General features: G+C 42.0%; 1 protein-coding gene across 1 annotated transcript in view; it reads right to left on the bottom strand.

The window, feature by feature from the left end:
* The window catches only part of KDSR (3-ketodihydrosphingosine reductase), a 63,046-nt gene extending 41,835 nt beyond the window's left edge, over nt 1–21,211 (bottom strand). Inside the window, exons 1-2 of the mRNA XM_036760970.1 lie at nt 20,675–21,211; nt 2,696–2,785 (exon numbers count right to left, since the gene is read on the bottom strand). Of these exons, the coding sequence (XP_036616865.1) occupies nt 2,696–2,785; nt 20,675–20,782 (198 nt within the window). The 5' untranslated portion in view covers nt 20,783–21,211. The remainder of the gene's footprint in view (nt 1–2,695; nt 2,786–20,674) is intronic.
* Nucleotides 21,212–21,507: the final 296 nt, after the last annotated feature.

The raw sequence follows: 21,507 nt of genomic DNA, 5'->3' as shown, positions 1-21,507 counted from the left end.
AATTTGATGCAATCAGTAAAAACTCACCTGAAAACCAGTCATCCTGACCTATGTCTTGCCTCTGGCTTTTGATGACTCTGGAGGAGATAGTGAGACTGATGACTTTGCACAGCCTTGCCTCACTTAACTCCAAATGACTTGCAAGTCAAGACATCACCCTCCTGATGGCATTGCTCCACTTTGGGGACAAAGGATGAACAATAAGATCTGAAAACAAGAAGGATGGCCGTATTCGTAGAAAATCCCTCTTCAGCTTGGACACCGAACTGGATTTCTTCTGTCATAGAAATGTGTGAAGCAATGCAACACAAATGCCAAGCGTTTATGCCTTGCCTGGTGTTTATTATCACAGGGTTATTTCTGTTACATTTCTCAAGGAATCTTGAATGATTTTGATGGATGGATGGGAGACATTTTGTTGTGAAAGAGCCTGTAAAGTGGCATTCTCTTCTATCAATCAATCAACAAGTGTTTATCAAATTCCTTTTGTTTGCCAGATGCTGTGCGAGGCCCAGGGGCTACAGTTAAAAAGAATGAAACAATCCCCATTCACATTCTAATGGGGGAAACAAGTGCATATATAAATATGTACAGCATCAATATAAAGTGAAGAAATAGAAATATATTACATATAAGGTAATTAAATATAAGCTAGCTTGGAAGGAAGGAAAAAAGGAAGGAGGGAGAGAAGGAAGGAAGAAGAGATGGAAGGAAAAGAAGGAAGAGAGGACACAAGCATTTTGAAATTGAAAAAATTTTAAATTGTTATTATTAATATTTTCTGTTTCTTATATCACCGTAGTTATCCCAAATATATCTTCCGCACTCCCTCCCAAATAACAAATAGTATTTTTAGAGAGGGGGAAAAACAGCACAACTGATTCATGTAATGAAAAAAATCTTAAAACATGTGCAATGTGTAATACCCATGGCCCTCTCAGCTTCATGAAGGGGTAGGTTGGAAGTGCGTCCTCTCAGATCTCTTCATGTGAGTCCTGCTTGATCTCACTTTCACTTTTTATTTTTTGATGTATATTTGTTCTTCCCATTTATATTGTTGTAGTTACCAAGTATATATTTTTTTTGGATCTGGTTACTTCACTCTGCATCATTTCATGTAGATCTTTTCGTGCTTCTTTGTATTTGTTACACCTATCTTTTTTTACAGGACAGCAACATTCCATTACGTTCATCTGCCACAATTTGTTTAGCCATTCCCCAATTGATAGGCATCTACTTTGGAAAATAAGCATTTATTAAGCACCTACTATGTGTCAGGCACTGTGCTAAGTACCTTAAAAATGTCATCTTATTTAATTCTCACAACAACCCTGCAAGGTAGGTGCTATTATCATGCCTACTTTATAGTAAAGGAAACTGAGTCATACAGAGGTCAAGTGACTTGCCCAGGGTCATACAAATGGTGAGATTTGTTGATGGGTGAGTGTACATTGACGTTCCATCGGTCTTCTTTTCTAGTATTAATAAGGTACAAGATTTTCCCCCACACACACCTTTTATAATCTCCTTGTTCAGATACATTGTATCAGTCCTTCAATGTGCTCACAACTGTCATCACCTCCAGCATGGATCTCCTTTTGCGTATACTTGGTTCAATTTGGCTGTTTGCCGCATCTCTGTTATAATACCATTTCTACTTCTCCCATATGCACAGCAGGATTGTGACATTAGGGTCCTAGTGTAGAAGATCCACTGTCCTTGACCGAGAAAACATTTTGTGATCATGATTTTTACAAATCTCAATTTTTCTCCTTTGCTGTATTCCCTTCATTTTCATCCCCAAAAACTCTTTGGATGACTGGCTTGGTTGGATATCTCCCAAAGTGGTGTTGTTGCCGTTCTCATTTTTAACTTGTTTCATTTTCTGTTGTTTCTCTCTGCATTGGGATACTGCTCATCACTGTCTACTATCCTTCTTCACAAGATTTTGCAAATGAGTTTGCAAGTGAGCTTATAAATAACTATACAAATGAATGTTACATTGAGCAGTGAGTGATCTCTCTCTGACTGAGAAGTAACTCACATGTTTACTAAGATGCCTCCCAGGTCCTTTTGGTCTCCTAATTGTGGCAATTAATTTACATTGGTTAAATTTCTGAATAAAAACATTACAGTCAGTGTCAGTTTCACTGTCCAGTTCATATTTGATTGTCAATTACTTGCTTAAACAGTTCAAGGTTAAGTTGTTTCAATTGCACACTGTTATCTTTTTCTCACTGTTATACTTTATTCTTGTTTTAACTAATTCTGACCTTAGCTCTGACCAGTCAGTGGTCAATGATGAGAGGATGTCAGACAGAGGATCAATATATTCTATGCCTCTCATATTCTACAAGTAGCATGTGTAGGCTGGTGGGATGCCAAAAAAACAGCAAGCAAAAGATAGGCTTGAGCTATTCTAGTCCTGGCTCTGCCAATTGCAAGTCATGGGACCCTATTAAAATGATTAATTCATGTCATAACAAAATGCACTGGCTCTGATCCTATAAACATTCAAAGTATAAGCAAGCCCACCAATCATGTTAAGGGCCCTCTCAGACCAATGGAAGTCTGAGAGCAGATCATCATCGTGGTTACAAAAGCCATTTTTAGCAGAAGTACATGAAGGTTCATCCTGTAAAACTTGTGAGTGAATTGCTAAGTTTAAAATAATAAAATAAAAAAAGAATTTTACCTCATCTCTTGCAACCAAGGTTATGAATGCTCCTTGCTTATAACACTCAATTGCAATACATTTTCCAATGCCACTGGATCCTCCAGTAACCTATAAACAAACAAAAACAAATAAATGCAATAAGATCTCAACATTTTAAAATTTCCTTTTAGGGGAAGATTACTTAACATAGATATTTATCAAAAGATGAAAAAGAAAGATACAACAGAAAACACACTGGACCGGGAATTGATAAACCTGGGGCTACAAAAATATGCATAATAATCCCTGTCTACATCACATCAAATGTATATGAAAATGGTTTATAGACTGCGTAACCTTAAACACATGTAAGGAAGCAACATTGTAAGGGATAAACATTTGAGCTATCTTGTAGTTTCTAGAAATTCCAAAAGTAAAGATGCATTTGATCCTAAATAAAAATATGAGGGGGGCGGAGCCAAGATGGCTGCTGGAAAGCAGGGACTAGGGTGAGTTCCCCACCGAGTCCCTCCAAAAACCTATAAAAAATGTCTCTGAACCAATTCTAGAACGGCAGAACCCACAGAACAGCAGAGGGAAGCAGGGCTCCAGCCCAGGACAGCCTGGATGGTCTCTGGGTGAGGTCTACCACACATGAGCTGGGAGCGGAGTGGAGCAGAGCCCAGCGTGGGTGGTGCGGACCAACCAGACCAGGAGCCGGGCGGAGCGTGCCCTAGCGCTCTGAATCAGTGAGCTGCAGCAGTTACCAGACTTCTCAACCCACAAACACCAAAGACAACAGAGAAGGTTAGTGGGAAAAGCTGCGGGAGTAGAAGGAGTTCAGTTTGGCTACTGCCCCGGGGGCAGCAGAGGTGGGGCAGCTACAGAAGTACAGCTGCAGTTGCTTCTGGCCCCAGGCCCACCTGGTGGGAGGAATTAAGTGGTGGATCAGAGCAGGAGTGCACAGCCTGCTGAAGATCTAAGTCCAGTCAGGGTTGGGGGTTCTTGGGGAAAGAGCAGTGCTGGTGTGGCAGAACTGGCGCATCCCCCCAAGCTTGGAACATAGTTCTCTTAACTCTACAAGCAGTCATACCCCACTGAAAAACTCAAGGATCAAGTTAGTTGGCTGGGAATATGGCCAGGCAGAGAAAACGCACCCAGATTCAGTCTCAGACTTTGGATTCTTTCTTTGGTGACAAAGAAGACCAAAACATACAGCCAAAAGAAGTCAACAAAGTCAAAGAGCGTACAACAAAAGCCTCCAAGAAAAACATGAACTGGTCCCAGGCCATGGAAGAGCTCAAAAAGGATTTGGAAAAGCAAGTTAGAGAAGCAGACGAAAAATTGGGAAGAGAAATGAGAAGGATGCGAGAAAACCATGAAAAACAAGTCAATGACTTGCTAAAGGAGACCCAAAAAAATACTGAAAAATATACTGAAGAAAACAACACCTTAAAAAATAGACCAACTCAGATGGCAAAAGAGCTCCAAAAAGCCAATGAGGAGAAGAACGCCTTGAAAGGCAGAATTAGCCAAATGGAAAAGGAGGTCCAAAAGACCATGGAAGAAAAGACTACCTTAAAAATTAGTTTGGAGCAAGTGGAAGCTAGTGACTTGATGAGCAATCAAGATATTATAAAACAGAACCAAAGGAATGAAAAAATGGAAGACAATGTGAAATATCTCATTGGAAAAACCACTGACCTGGAAGATAGATCCAGGAGAGATAATTTTAAAATTATTGGACTACCTGAAAGCCATGATCAAAAAAAGAGCCTAGATACCATCTTTCAAGAAATCATCAAGGAGAACTGCCTTGATATTCTAGAGCCACAGGGCAAAATAGAAATTGAAAGAATCCATCGATCGCCTCCTCAAATAGATCCCAAAAAGAAATCTCCCAGGAATATTGTTGCCAAATTCCAGAGCTCCCAGATCAAGGGGAAAATACTTCAAGCAGCCAGAAAGAAACAATTTGAGTATTGTGGAAACCCAATCAGAATAACACAAGATCTGGCAGCTTCTACATTAAGAGATCGAAGGGCTTGGAATGCAATATTCTGGAAGTCAATGGAGCTAGGATTAAAACCAAGAATCACCTACCCAGCAAAACTGAGTATCATGCTCCAAGGCAATAGAGGACTTTCAAGCTTTCTCAGTGAAAAGACCAGAGCTGAATAGAAAATTTGACTTTCAAACACAAGAATCAAGAGAAGCATGAAAAGGTAATCAAGAAAAAGAACAAGAAAAAGAAATTGCAAGGGACTTACTAAAGTTGAACTGTTTTGTTTACATTCCTACATGGAAAGATGATGTGTATGATTCATGAGACCTCAGTATTAGGGTAACCGAAGGGAATATGCATATTATATATATGTTAATATATATATATATATGTGAGTGTGTATGTATGTATATACGTATGTGTGTATATATATATATGCATATATATATATATATATATAGAGAGAGAGAGAGAGAGAGAGAGAGAGAGAGAGAGAGGGAGCGGCACAGGGTGAGTTGAAGATGAAGGGAAGATATCTAAAAGAAATAAAATCAAATTAAGGGATGACAGAGGAATATATTGAGAGAGGGAGATAGGCAGAGATAGAATAGGGTAAATTATCTCGCATAAAAGTGGCAAGATAAAGCAGCTCTGTAGGAAGAGAAGAGAAGGCAGGTGAGGGGGGAATGAGTGAATCTTGCTCTCATCAGATTTGACCTGAGGAGGGAATACCATACATACTCAATTGGGTATCTTACCCCACAGGAAAGAAGAAGGAAGAAGATAAAAAAAGGGGGGGGATGATAGAAGGGAGGGCAGATGGGGGAGGAGGTAATCAAAAACAAACACTTTCGAAAAGGGACAGGGTCAAGGGAGAAAATTCAATAAAGGGGGATAGGTTAGGAAGGAGCAAAATATAGTTAGTCTTTCACAACATGGGTATTGTGAAAGGGTTATACATAATGATACACATGTGGCCTATGTCGAATTGCTTGACTTCTTAGGGAGGGTGGGTGGGAAGGGAAAAGGGGAGAGAATTTGGAATTCAAAGTTTTAAAAACAGATGTTCAAAAACAAAAAAAAAAAAGTTTTTGCATGCAACTAGAAAATAAGATACACAGGCAATGGGGCATAGAAATTTATCTTGCCCTACAAGAAAGGAAGGGAAAAGGGGATAGGAGGGGAGTGGGGTGACAAAAGGGAGGGCTGACTGGGGAACAGGGCAACCAGAATATATGCCATCTTGGAGTGTGGGGGAGGGTAGAAATGGGGAGAAAATTTGAAATTCAAACTCTTGTGAAAATCAATGCTGAAAGCTAAACATATTAAAGAAAAAAAATATATATATATATATATAAATATGTTTTAAAGAAATACACTGCCAGTTTCAAATTCTAAATCAGACACCTATAACTAGTTATCCCTGAGCCCTTTCAAGGGGAGATGCTTTGTAAATCTAGCAAACAAGGAAACGGCAACTTGTTCTGCCTCTGGGCCCAATGTAAGTGTGACTCTTCCCTGGACCTACTATGCCAAAGTTGCAAAATCTCAAGACTAGAAGTAACAGACCCAAGGCTGTCCAATACAACTTACTCCTGAACAGGATAATATACCTCGACATCACTGCCTGGTTCTACTTGGAGACCTCCAATGATGAGGTCTTTCTGTTACCTCCCAAGGCAGTCCCTGCCCTCTTTTGGACAGAGGAGCCAAATTCTATTTCTCTGTAAGTGATTACTCCTAGGTCTGCTCTCTGGGGTCAGGCAGAAGAATCCCTCTTTCACATGACAGCCTTTCAAGCACTTGAAGACACCAGTCCTATTGACAGTAAGTCTTGTCTTGGCTAAACATCCCCACTTTTTTCAACAGCTAGGTGGCACAGTGGATAGTGAGGTCTGCCTTGAGTGAGGAAGACCTGGGTTTGAATGTGGCCTCAGATGCTCATTAGCAGTGTGGCCTTGGGCAAGTCACTTAACCTCTGTTTGCTTCAGTTTCTTCATCTATAAAATTGAGATTAAAACAGCACCTACTTCCCAGGGTTGTTATGAGGATCAGATAGGAGATATATGTAAAGCACTTTGCAAACCTTAAAGAGCTATAAAAAGGCTATTATTACATCATTTATAAATATTAGATAACATCATTATTACTCAACCAATTACCTTTGAATGGCATGGCATCCTGTATAGCACTCTCCTTCCCTTTTTTCTCACCTAAAATTCACACAATTAGAGGTACCCCATTTTGTTAAGTTAGAAAGGCCAGGCACTTTTACCAAAAGATTACTGTTAGAAGTCACAATTAGTCCAATTCGGTTCAATTAACAATGCTAAGTATCAGTGTTCAGAGAACCGCACTAAGACACTAGGGAGATACAGAGTTTATATAAGCCACCTTCTCCATTCTCAGAAAGCTTACAATCTAGTAGGAGAACAGGAGACACGCACGAACTTATACATGAAAAGTGCATTGGAGAGGTCAAAACACAGTGTGAGATCGAAAAGGGAAAAAGCTAGTACTAACTTATAGAAACCAGGAAAGTCTTCCTGAAGAAGGTGGCACTGAAGCTGAACTTTAAAGAAAGGGTAAAAACCAAAAAACAGAGAGCACAGTGAGGCATCCTAGTCATAGGAAACTGTGAGCAAAGGTACAAAGCCAGAAATGCTGGGAGGAGACAAGTAGGCTGGTTGGGCAGAATAGTTTGAGATAAGGCTTGGAAGTTAGGGTGGTCCTAGATTGTTACCTTGTATCTATTTTGGAGGTACCTAAATATACATTGTCTTTCTCTGTTAGAATGGAAGCTCCTTAAAGGTAGAGACTACATTGCTTTTGTCTTTGTGTTCCCAGCAGCTAGCACAGTGCCTGGTAAACAGTAGGCACTTAATAAATGTTCGTTGATTGACTGATTACCTTGATTGCCAGGCAAAGCGAAAGGAAGCCAAGTCAACAAGGATTTATTAAACATGTACTGTTGTGTTTATTACCAGGACTACAAGTATAAGCAAAAGGAAAGATAATCTCTACCCTTGAAGAGCTTGTGAGAGAAGAAAATATAGCAAAGGAAGGTGAAAAATAGTGAAGAGGAAGGTATTCTGCAGTTCGGCTCTACAGGGTCTGCTTTCACTGGGACATGGTGAAGAGAAAGGTCCATAGAGTCAGAAGCAAAGCCCAGGGAGGAATGAAGGCATGAACACGGCTGGTCTGAGACTTTCCTTAAAATGGAAGTTTGGAAAGGAACTGATCAGTCAGATGAAGGGCTGTGCAAGGATAGCGTGATCTTCCTGGGTCAGAAGGCTGCTGGATCATTGTAGAGAAGTTGGGGCACGATGGAGGAAGACCACAAGGTCACAGTGGAATCCAGAGAAGAATGAAGGAGCAAACACGGCGGGCCTGGACGCTTTCTTAAAATGGCAGTTCCAGAAGGAGTTGACCAATCAGAGATGAGTATGAACTTTTCCTGGTAGGCAGTAGAGGGGTTTTGAGCAGAGAATAATGCGACTAGATCAGCGCATAAGGAACATGTCTGAAAGCAGAATGATGACTGGGGAAGATATCTGAGGGAAGAGATGTAATAAAACTATTGCAACAGCCCAGGCACATACTAATGAAGAGCATTATTAGAGTGAGGGTAGTATGGATGGAACAAAAGGGATGAACAGGAAAGATATTATGTACGATTGACTGGATTCAGTAATTAAGAAAACATGAGGTGAGGGAGAAGAAGAGGAATCAAAACTATCACTGTCACCCCCTGTTATACAACAAATGTTTCAGACATACATGTAAGTAAATGTGTAGGTAAGTGAAACCCCACTGGCTAAACGATAATCCACCCATTTGTCTGGGGAAATGATAATACCACTGACAACTAGGAAAAGAAGATAAGATTTTGGGGGAAGATAAGATCAACTGTGGGTAAGTTGACCTCAAATTTGGATATTCAGTTGGAGATGCTGTTCTGGTCAGGGTCAGTAAATTCAATTCAGTGAATGTTTATTATGTGCCAGCCTCTGTCCTAAGTGCTGAAGATACAAAGACAAAAAACAAGCACTCCCTACTCTCCAGGAGCTTACCACCTTCTACTGGGGGTATGCAACATAATATACAGTTAAAATACAAGGTAATTCCAGGAGGGAAAGAGGGGAGCAGGAAAGGCTCCTGGACATAGGCCCTGAGCTGCTCTAAATGAAGGAACTTGGAAATGGAGAGAGAATACGTTCATGGAGATGGGAGATACCACATTGATTTCAGGAAATAGTTAACAGGCCAATTTGTCAGGAGTATAAAATATGTGAAGGAGTAGAATCATAGGATAATTCATCTAGAGAGGGAAGAGATCTTAGATACCATCTAATTCAACCCCTCATTTTACAGATGAAGAACTGACTTGCAGAGGGGTGAAATGAGTTGCCTAAAGGAAGGGGAAAGGAACAAGCATTTATAAAGCAGCTATTGATTTTTAGTTGTTTTCCAGTTATGTCTGACTCTTCATGACCCCATTTGGAGTTTTCCTGGCAAAGATACTGGGGCGGTTTACCATTTTCTTCTCTAGCTCATTTTACAGATGAGGACCCTGAGGCAAGCAGGGTTAAGGGACTCACCCAAGGTCACACAGCTAGAAAGGTCTCAGGCAGGATTTGAACTCAGGAAGATGAGTCTTCCTGACACTAGGTCTGGTACTCTGTTCATTGCACCACCAGGCTGCCCATAAATCAGCTAAGCTAAGATTTATCCCATTTGATCCTCATAACAACCCTGAGAGGTAGGTGTCATTATTATCCCCATTTACCAGTGCTCAGGCAGACAGCAGTTAAGTGATTTGTCCAGGGTCACACAGCTAGAAAGGTCTGAAGCAGGATATGAACACAGGTCTTCCTGACTTCAGGCACAAAGCTCTACCTACTGCAACACCTAGCTGCCTCTACAGCAGGCCTGCACAACCTGCGGTCCACCAAAGGATTTCTTCTATATATAAAGGATGTTTTCTTCTATATTTTTCATGAGCCACCCACAATCCTTTGGTGGACCACAGATTGTGCAGGCCTGCATTACAGTAATGTAGATTGCAAGTAGCAGAGCCAGGATTTGAACACAGGTCTTCTGACTCCAAATACAAGATGTATTCTACTATCTCACAAAATCTTAACTTTGTCTGTGTTGTGAGCCTTTCTGGCAGACTGGTGAAGCCTATGGAGCCCTTTTTAGAATAATGTTTTGAATGTATAAAATACTTAGAATTACAAAGGAAACCAATCATGTTGAAATATAGTCATCTAAAACATTTTTTTTGAGTTCCTAGAAGCCAGGTTGAGAACTTCAGCACTGTATCACGCTGATTCCATAATGAAATGTTATGGATAAATTTTTTTAAATTTGTTTTTTATTTTTAGTTTACAACATTCAGTTCCACAAGTTTTTGAGTTTCAAATTTTCTCTCCCTCCCTCTCCCCCAAGACAGCATGTAATCCGATTCGAATTGAACTTATTTACATAATAGTCCAGTTGTAAAGAAGAATTATAATCAATGGAATGAATCATGAGAAAGAAGAAACGAAACCAAAAAAGAAGGAAAAAAGAGAGAGAGCAAAAGTTTGCCTCAATCTGCATTCAGACTCCATAATTCTTTCTCTGGATGTGCGTAGCTTTTTCCATCATGAGTCTTTTGGAACTGTCTTTGAACCTTGCATTGATGAGAAGAGCCAAGTCAATAAAAGTTAGTCCTTACAGATACTGTGTGTCTGTAATCGTGTATAATGATCTCCTGGTTCTGCTCCCCTCACTCAGCATCAGTTCATATAAGTCGGAGATTTAGGAATCATTGGGCAGTTAGGGGCGCAGTGGATGAGACACCAGGCCTGGAGTCAGGAAGACCTGAGTTCAAATCTAACCTCAGACACTTATTGGTTTGTGACCCTGGGTTTGTCGTTTAACCCTGTTTGCCTCAGTTTCTCATCTGTAAAATGAGCTGGAGAAGGAAATGGCAAAGCACTCCAGTATCTTTGCCAAGAAAACCCCAATGGGGTCATGAAGAGTCAGACATGACTGAAACAACAAGGAGTGATCATCATAACAATGACAGTGTCTGCTAAGATTGTCAAAGGAGTGAGTGTAAAGAGAGAAGACACGGCTGAAGACTGCACACCTTGAGAGACACTCACTTTGGGGGGGTCAGAAAGATGAGGAGCCAGACCAGAGTGGTGAGAGATGCAGAAGAGAAGCGTGAGAGTGTGGAAATAAAGAACAGCCCAAAGCAGCGGTCAACGATGTGAAATGCTGACCGGGTTTCCTGCATCCATTTTCTCTCCCCTCTAATTATACCAGATTATTTTTTAACATACAGATATATTCATTCATTTCAACAAACATAAACTGATGCACAAGTCACTGACCCAGGTCCTGGGAATACAAAAACAGACACGAAAACAGTCATTCCCAGTCCTCCAAGGGTTTGTGCTCCCCTCCTCTGCTCTAAAACACTGAGGAGCAGCCTTTTAAATGTAAATGTTTGTGCCTGGCATCCAAGGGACTCCACAATCTGGCACCATCCTACCTTTTCGGCCTTATCTCAATCTTATCGACTTCCTGTTACTGTTGGGGGCACCACTGCCCTTCTACCCACTGAGGTTCACACCTCCCACGTCATCCTTGACTCCTCGCTCTAACTCACTTCCAGTCAGTTGCCAGACCGTGTGGTTTCTGTATCCACAACATATAATATTAATAATCATTATTATCATCATAGCAGCAACAATAAAACAACTAACAAGTACACAGCCCTTACTCTGTCCCAGGTACTGTGCTAAGCACTTTACAACTATTATTCCATTTGACCCTCACAACCACCTTGGGATGCAGGCACCACAATTATCCTCATTTTACGGCAGAGGAAACTAAGGCAAAGGTGAAGCGACTTGCCCAAGGTCACAAAGATATTAAGAGTCTAAAGTCAGATTTGAACTCTGGTCTTCTTGATTCCATGTCCGGTGGTACCTCACTGTACCTAGACCTAGCTTCTTTCTGTTCACACTGCTACCACTTAAGTTCAGGCCCCTCTTCGCTTCTCACCTGGACTACTGAGACAGACCCCTGATTGATTTCTCTCCTTCAAGTCTTTCGCTATTCCCAACCATCCTCCACACTGCTGCCAAAATGACTTTCCAGAAGAACAGGTCTAAATATCGTCAATACTCATCTCCACACCTCACTCCTCGATAAACTTTACTGGCTCCTTATTACGTCTCCTGATGTAATGTCTCGTATTTGGGCCTTAAAGCCCAATCTTCTTACATTTTCCTCCTCTCCACATACACTAAGGTCCAGCCATATTGGCCAACTTACTGTCCCTCACACATGAAGCTCCACTTCGATCAGCTTTTGAATCGGCTATTCTTTATACCTGGACTGCTTATTTTCCTACCTCTACCTCTTTCTTCAAGAGTCAGCTCAAATAAAACCTTCTGAAGGAGGCCTTTCCCAGTCCCACCAGCTCTTAATGCTTGGCCAGATGATATCAAAGATGCATCTAGGGCCATCACCAGTCACCTTGACCTTTGTCTTGCTGCTGGAGTTAGATGACTCTGGAAGAGAGAGTGAAGCAAAAGATTCTGCACAGCTCTGTCCCACTTACATCCATTCACATGCAAGTCAAGACATCACCCTCATGATGTCACTGGTCCTTTTCAAGAATGAAAGATGAGCAACAACAGCTCTTGATGCCTAAAGTTACCTTGAATCTACTTTATATTTATCTTTTATATATAGATATACATATATACACACATAGACATAAAAAACATACACAAACACATGTTGTCTCTCCATTACAACATAAGCCCCTTGAAGGCAGGCGCTATTTTTGCTTTTTCTTTGTAGCCCAACCAGCCCTCAGCACAGTGCCTGATATACAGGAAGTACTTAATAAATTTTTTTGAAACTCTAAAGTATCACCTCATACCTATCAGATTGGCTAATATGACAGAAAAGGAAAACTAATAAATGTTGGAGGGAATGTAGAAAAATTGGGTCACTAACGTATTAGTGTTGGTGGAAATGTGAACTTATCCAACCATTCTGGAGAGCAATTTGGAACTATTCCCAAAGGTCTATCAAACTGGGGATGCCCTTTGACCCAGCAATACCACTACTAGGTCTGTATCTCAAAGAGATTTTTAAAAGGTGGGGGAGGGAAGGAGGACCTATTTGTACAAAAATATTTAGAGTAAATCTTTTTTGTGGTGGCAAAGAATTGGAAATTGAAGGGATGTCCATCAACTGAGGAATGGCTGAACAAGCTGTGGCATATTATTATGATGGAATATTACTGTGCTATAAGAAATGAAAAGCAGGCAGATTTCAGAAAAACCAGGAAAGACTTATATGAACAGATGCGAAGTGAAGTGAGCAGAACGAGGAAAACACTGCACACAGTTACAGAAATACTGTAAGATGGTCAATTGTGAATGACTTAGTTATTCTCAGCAATATAATGACCCAAGAAAATTCCAAAAGATTCATGATGAAAAATGCTATCCACCTCCAGAGAAAGAAGTAATGGAGTCTGAATGCAGATTGGAGCATACTATTTTCCACTTTCTGTATTTTTTTCATGTTTTTTTTTTCCTTTTTGGTCTGTGTCTTTTTTCAGAACACAACTAATATGGTAATATGTTTTGCTTGACTGAACAGGTATAACCTGTAACAAATTGCTTACTGTCTCAAGGAGAGAGAGAGAAAATTCAGAACTCAAAATTTTTTTTAAAAAGAATGTTTAAAAAATGTTTGTTGACTGATCCGTGAACTGTCTACTCCCATCAAATTGGTCTACCCAAAAGAAATATGGGCTCTCCTACCTCCATACCTTTGCCTATGATATTACCTATACCAGGAATGCCCTCCTGCTCCATCTTTAACTGTCCTTAATCTCCTACTGATCCTTTAAATCAATGCCAAATGCCATCTCTATGCAGCCAGCAGCCTTCTGTGATTCACCATTGGGTGAATCACATACTCCTCTCACACCTCACATAGCACCTCACGTGGTAGGTCTTTCATGAACTTTTCTGTAATGTGTATTAAGTTACAATGTCTATAAAACTCTATATGGGCGGAGACTGTGAATTATCTGCACTTTTTAGCTCTTCAAAAGGCATTTGTAATGTAGTAGGAACAGCATGGGCTCGGAGTTGGGAGAGTTGGTTGGAATCCCGTTCGGCCATTTACCGATAACCCTGCACCAGTTACTCAGTTTCTCTCTCGGTTTCAATGTCAGTTTCTTCATCTGTGACATGACCACAATAATGCTTGTACTACCCGTACCTCAAAGAATTAACGTGGGACAAGAGCTTTGTAAACCTGAGTAACGACTCACATTTATATTGCTCATTTATCATCATCTCCCTGAGTGCCAAGCACAACATCCACCCAGTTCATGCTACAGAAGAGTGGAAAGCTGAATGCTAAAGGACGGAAGAGGTACAGGACGGGTTAACATCTAGAGTTCAGAAGAGGTACAGGACCGGTAAACATCTAGAGTTCAATGAGATCAGAGAGAGGAAGAGACCTTTGGAATGACTGGGAGAGAACCAAGTAGAAGCTAGCTCAGGGGGAAGGATGGACAAATCATGATTCAGCATGACTAAGGTGAGAAGCTACAGGACTACATCACCTCTTCCAGAGACATTTTCCAACTATGACCCACCTTATAGCAGCAAACACTTTCTGGAAAGGTAAAAGCACCCTTACTTACAAATACTAGGTGCTCATTGGGCTGAAGTCCATCCTCTTGAATACGTCATATCATCTTTTCCATTAAATGACACATGTTAGAAATCATAAAAAGTTGGGCAAAGTCATTTCTGAAAGACACACTAACAGCAAAATTTTCAGTACAGTTTTCCCCTACTTTGACTCATGAGATATCAGAGCTAAAAGAGACATGAGACACACCTTATCTAACCCCTCCATTTTACAGCTGAAGTTACTGAGACTCAAAGAAGCAATATCTCTTTTGTTCAGTCATGTCCAACTCTTCATGACTCTGTTTGGAGTTTTCTTGGCCAAGATACTGGAGCGGTTTGCCATTTCCTTCTCCAGCTCATTTTACAGATGAGGAACTGAGGCAAATAGGGTTAAGTGACTTGCCCAGGGTCATGTAGATAGTAAGTGTCTGAGGAAGAATTTCAACTCAGGCCCTCCTGACTCCAGGCCTGGCACTCTGTCCACTGCACCGCCTAGCTGCCCCAAGGAGCAATTTATCTAACTCATACTCATAGAGCTGATTAGTGGAGAAGAAGTAACTGGAATCCAGGGCTCCGGACTTCCCAACAAGTACAGCTCTCTTCCCACTATGCCACAAGATTCAATAAATTAGCAGCAATAAATCATCAAAAAAAAAAGCAGGGTCTGGAACCCCTTGGTGTCCCTGAGACCCTTTCAGGGAGTCCAATGAGGTCAAAACTATTTTCAAAATAATACTAAGATGTTTTCATTTCTAATATGGTAAATATTTATAGGTAAAACATATAAACAAAAGCTCTTTGGAGCGTGCTCAATGTTTTTTAAGAATGTAAAGTGGTCCTGAGACCCAAAAGTTTGCGAATAGCTGCAATCAATCATAGCACTTCATTGGACTAAGATTCGGAAGGCTTGAGTCCTCATCCCTGCCCTAGCAATTACTAACCCTATGACTTCAGACAAGTTACTAAAGTTACTTTCTGGGGCTCAAATTCTTCATCTGTTAAAAGTGATCAAAGGATCAAAGTTAGAAGACATCCAAGGTAGAATAGTAGATAGAAGGTTGGACTTGGAGTCAGGAGGACCTGAGTTCAAATCCTCCCTTTGACGCTTACTGTGTGATCCTAGAGAAATCACTTCAGCCTCAATTTCCTCATTTGTAAAAAGGGATATAATAATAGCACCTCGTGGGGTTGTTGTAGGGAATCAAAAAGGTGCAAAACACTTGGCATATGTTATAGTATGGTATTAATTTAGGATCTTATTATCATCATGTACTCCAACCATGTCATTTTATAGATGAGGAAAAAGGAGCCCAAAAGGGTGAGGAGAATTGCCCATCATTAAACAGGTAATATGATAGAGCTAGGATTTGAACCCAGATCCTCTAACTGTAAAAGACACCTTCTTTCCACCAAAGTAGGATTATAGCTCTGGTTACTGCCTCCCAAGGCTGTGGTGAGGCTCAAAATGAGAAGGTATGAGAAAGAACTTTGCAAACTGTAAAACACCACACGAAGGTAAAGTCGTGTTTTCCAGCATTTATTGCATTCTCCATTAAATAGGGTGGAATTGCATCACAAGGGTGAAAGCTCTTTGGCAATTCTGAGTAATCTTGGCAGCATCCTGGTGAAACTCTTTTCTTAACACAGGTCTGATTCAAGATAGAGACTTAGGAATCAAGCTTACAAGCAAAACCAGGAAAGCAACACACACAACGACATTGTTGTCATTCAGCCATTCAGAGTGTTGTTCACTCTTTGTGACTCCATTTGGGGTTTTCTTGGCAAAAGATAAGTGGAATGGTTTGCCATTTCCTTTTCCAGCTCTTTTTATAGATGAGGAGAAGGCAGAGTGAAGTGACTTGCCCAGGGTCACACAGCTTGAGTTAAGTGTTTGAGGTCAAATTTGAACTCGGGAAGATGAGTCTTCCTGACTCTAGGCCTGGCACTTTATCCACTGTACTGCCAAGCGCAACAAAGTGAAAAAGAACCAAAAAAGGGAAACTAAATGCTGTGTAATTATCATAACCCAGATAGGCCTTGAAAAGAAACGAAAAATGTACCTCCCTCCCTTCTCTGCAGAGGTGGGGGGGGAGGGGTAATAGGTATAAAAACATTGCACATGCTGTTAGACTTAGCTGATATGTCGGTTAATATTCTTGAACTGCTTTTTCCCTTTGAAAATGATTCGAGAATGTAATGATAATTATGATAATAATGCATGTGTGATTTCACATGACATTACTAGAAATTTAGAGCCTGCTAGAAAGGAAATGGAGAAGGGTACATTCAGAAGTCAAGGTTATGTACAAACAAAAGATATCTAAAAACCTCATTTTAAAAATCCCATTCTTGACTATGTTGTTTTAAATTTATAGGTGAAAAAGGGAACTGTTCACGCTGGATTAAAATATAGCAATTATCCTATTTATTGCTTGAGTTGAAAGAAAAAAGGTGATGTCAGCTTCGGCTGCACTGAGCGCAGGTGAGAGACAGTTAAAAGCAACATTTTAACCTACTTTTAAAAAAAAATCTCTCCCTCATCATTATTCTCAACTGTAAGATTTTTAAAAGGTTACTCATTCCCTTATGCATAGCTTCTGCTTTTTATCAAGGGCAATCAGAAAGGCTGGTTGGCCAAATGGATTCTCTAAAATGAGAGACGTAAAGGCAAGGTCTCTAAGGTACCGTCGAGCTCTGACAGTCAACATCTAGAGAAAAAAAAAAACTCTGATGAAAAGTACGGTTGGTCAAGTGTCTTTCAGAGATTGGCATCACACTGCTTGTTTTCTGATTCTTTCCAAAGAGCCAGCCACAGAGTTTTCCTAACATTTGCAGACTATGATTAGTGGAGTGTCCTTAAACAAATCCTAGAGTCCTTCCTGTGCCTCGATTTTACCATTTATAAAATGAGGAAAAAAAATAAACCATAATAAGGTCGGTTCTGGGAATGGCTAAGTAAATAATTATGATGGGCAATTCCATGGATGTAAGAACGTACCTTCTCTGCCCTGGCCCTTCCCAGTAAATCTCATAGGGCCAATTCTGCTTTCAGTTTCTTCCCTGATAGAATCTTACGAATTGATGGCAACCTCAGGTGAATTAGCATGTCCATCGTTTCTGACATTCTTGTATTATTTTCAGGGCACTCTCCAACTCTACAGATTTGTTAATAAGGAACAGTCAAAAATAGGACATTTCTCCATTTCTTTCACGGAAAATATTCAGAGTATATTACCTAACGTGTGGGCTACAGTCCAGACAATTTTAAGGAAAATAGTCAAGTTTGTAGCTGAAGTCCCTTGAATCACTTAAAACAAGAAACAAAGTGTTGACTTTTCCTAACTTAGAATAAACTGCTCCCCTTATTGCAGGTATGGAGTGAATCCTGGGTTTCTGAAGGCTATGTCTACAAAGCATAAACTCTGGAAGTCCCTTGTTGTTCAGTCGTGTTCAACTCTTCATGACCCCATTGGGGGTTTTCTTGGCAAAGATACTAGAATGGTTTGCCATTTTCTGCTTCAGCTCACTTTACAGATGAGGAAATTGAGGCAAACAAGGGTAAGTGACTTGACCAGGATCACACAGCTAGTGTCTGAGGCCACATTTGAACTTAGGTCCTCCTGACTCCAGGCCTGGCATTCTATCCACTGCTCCACCTAGATGTCCCTAGAAATCCTACCAAGTGGGAAAACCTTTGAGAATCAGACCAGGGACATACTACATCTATTTTCTGAGGACAGGCCTAGCTGAGTTTGTGAGGAGCTGATCGGTTACAGCAACTTTCCAATGACCAGCTACAGATATGCAGAGATGTCTTGGCAATGAAAAGTCCTTGAAATACTAAATAAACCATGATAAACAATAAAAATAGCTACATTTACATATCATTTTAAGGTTTTCAAAATACTTTATGTGCATTATATTTCAATTGATACAACTCTATAAGGTAAGCACTTTTTGGGGGTAAAGAGGGTGGAGTTGAGGCTGGTGATTTCATTGGTACCCATGCTTAGACTCCCTCAGGAGATCAGTAATCCTTCTACAACTTGAAGCCCTGGGAAACTGATTGGAGCCCACAGAGGTTAAGGCTAAGTAAGTATGAGAGGTGGGATTTTAACCTAGATCTCTTCTGCTTCCCAAGTCCAGTGCTTTTTGCCTTAGAACAGATTGTCTCAAGAGGATTTGAGGAAGGAATGAAAGTAAAAACTCATTAAGATGAAAAGGCAAGGATAGGTTGCAATCTGGAGGAAATATCACCAATGAGCTGATGGCTCAAAGTATGATTAAAAGTTAAAAAACAGGCATTAGGAGAATACTTTTAAAAACTTGCCTCTTAGGCATGTCTTCTTAAAAAGCTGAGTGGTCAGAATTTTGAATTTTTTAAAATTATTTTGACTTTTAATATTATTTTAACCTGTATCATTCCTTTTACTAACCTCAGCAGTGGCTGAAAATAAACTAGGAGTTTTATGAAGAAAAAATGTAAAGAACTGAATTTTGCCTCTCACCAGCTGTTGCCCTAATTACAAGTACAGACAAAAGTAGAAGAGGTATTTTATAATAATCTGCCTGTACAGGGACTCAGGTTTCAGAAGGCCGAGGGAAGTCACCGCAATCCTCATCTGTATAATCTGAGGATATCACTACTTCCAGTCTCCCTCCTAATCCTCTCTATTACACTCTTTATTCATAATTCAGGTTCTCCTCTCTTTATTCCCATTCTTCCAAACTGTCACAGGACTGTTGTGTAAGTCAAATGAGAAAACAGCGGTCAAAGTCCTATAAAATGCCACTGAGATGTGAGATGATATCATCAGTCATCATAGTAAAGGTGGAAATGTTAAGTACACCAAATAAAGGTAATAAAAAAAAAAAAGCCAGCTCTCCCCTTCATTTCTAAAGGGCCATCTTTAAAAAGGGCCATTTTTAAAAGGCCATCACCTTTTGGAGAAAGCCAAAATCATAAGCATATTCCAGACCTGAAGACACTATTGGTAGGTAAAACAACAGGAGAAAAGGGTGAGAATGACTTCAGGGACCCTGTGGGAGAGGGGGATGGAAAAGAAGCAACAGCAGTCAGCAGTCATTTCACTGGGACTTGGGGAAAATGCTTCCCCAGGCAAAAGCCCTGGTGAGTCACATACTAAGTTCCTATGGCTTCTGTTACAAGAGAAAGTCCATGGATCCCAGCTATCTCATTCCATCCAGCCTTTTGTGGTCAGGCTTCCAGATTCTCAGTTCAACAGACATTGGCTAAGTGCGCTTTTATCAGGCCCCTTCTCCAGGACAGGCCTGGTGGAGTGTAAAGGACAATGCCCTGGCCCAAATGTCAGAGGAGATGAGTTACAGGCCCAGCCGTCCAGCATATCTTTGGTGAAATTGTTCCACATCTCTCTGTGCCTCAGCTGACTCATCAGTAAAATTGAGGATAAAAATATCTGTCTCTCCTGGTTGCTTTCAAGGATGACTTTGTGTCTACAAGGCACTTAGAGGTAAAAGTATTCTAGAAAGACCAAGGTGTTACAGCATTATGTCCAGATAGACAATCACCCATACCTCCTCATAACGGCCCCTCCTCCTACCAGGGCTTAATTGAATAGACGTGTTGTATGTGTAAGGTACGGTACAAGTAGAGAACCTATTGGATAGTGTGTCACGCTCTGGTCTGTTTCAGGTGAGGGAGGGTGCAAACCAAATCTCCCGGTCCTTCCTCAGGCTCACAGTGCCTAACAGGGCTGACTACGTCAGGTGACCTTCGCAATGGCCCTCCTTTCCATCCCTGCCAGGGCCTGACAGCAGACACTGGCGCACCCGGAAGGATAAGGATAGTATCCCCCAAACGGGAGCTCGAGCCAGCGCGTCCCTCTCCCCGGTCTCTTCCAGGGCTTTCCTCACGCGGTCACAAAAGGTCTTCCTGGTGTTTGGAGATGCAACAGATGGGGGTGGGGGAGGCTACCTCGGGGCACCTAGAGAACGCTGGATAATTGGGAAGCGGGTGAAAAAACCCTCAAGAAAAGGGAAAGGCAGTAGCAGGGGGGAAGGGAAAAAAGGGAAAGCTAGAGGATTAGTTAAGAGCGAGGAAAGAATTGCTCCCCCGGAGAATTAGCAGCTGGAGGGCCCGGAGCAGCGGGAGATGAGCGAGAAGCAGCAAGGTGGGGAAGGAGGGGAGAGGAAGCAGCAACAGGAGGCTCTGGTCGGCGTGGATGCCCCGGGGGGCAGGACGTCCCCCTCTCCCCCAGCCCCGTCCCGTCCCCGGGCGGGTCTCGGTCCACTCACCACTACATGGGCCCCGGGCAGGGCGAGGGGCTTAGGACTGATGAGCGGAGAGACCATGTAGAGCAGCAACACGAACGCTACGATGAAGGCGGCCGCCAGCAGCAGCATCGCTCTGGCAGCAGCCGCGGGCTCGGGGGAGCCTGCAGCTGCAGGGAGGGGGCGCCGGAGGGGGCTGGGGTGCTGGGGGCCTCGGGGTGCGGGGCGGGGGGCTCGGGGAGGGCGCTGGCTGGGGCTGAGCGGGCGCCTACGGCAGGAACCGGGAGTGTTTGGGTTAGCCACAGAGGCTGGCGGGGATGGGAGTAGGACGGGAAGAGGAGGAGCCGCGGAGGAGGCGCGGCCAGGGCCCGGGCGGGGGCTTCCCAGTGTGGAGCGGAGAAGGAGAGCGGCCCCTGGAGGACATCGCAGCCCCGAGGCTTCCGCACCGCCTCCCACCCGGACCGCGCAGCCCCCGCTGCCGCTCCGCCTTCTGTCCGGGCGCTGGCCACGGTCAAGGTCACGGCCCCGGCCATCAAGGAGCCCGCTTTTGTTTCCTAAACCTCTGCTGGAATGGGAGGGTCTCCTTTGTTGGTTCATTTGATACTCGCTTGTGACTGAATAATAATTCAATTATTCAAAATAATTCAGTTATTCCCAAACCGAGAAGGGTCGGCATTTTTGCTGTGGACTCTCTGCCCGTGTTGGGGAGGTCCAAGCCTCCCCTGAACCTCCCAACAGCTGGGCCCCGGGTGCCCAGAGCCCCGTTCTTTTAAGAATTAGCCCTTCCCCTTCCTTTTTACCAGTAGTTCCCACCTTTTGGTGGGGGACATCAAGATCATGTAAAGGCCGTAAAATAA

The sequence above is a fragment of the Trichosurus vulpecula genome, chromosome 1, assembly GCF_011100635.1.
Source record: "Trichosurus vulpecula isolate mTriVul1 chromosome 1, mTriVul1.pri, whole genome shotgun sequence".
Taxonomy (NCBI): domain Eukaryota; kingdom Metazoa; phylum Chordata; class Mammalia; order Diprotodontia; family Phalangeridae; genus Trichosurus; species Trichosurus vulpecula.
The sequence above is the reverse complement of the archived record's forward strand: the minus strand, read 5'-3'. Positions and strand labels throughout refer to the sequence as shown.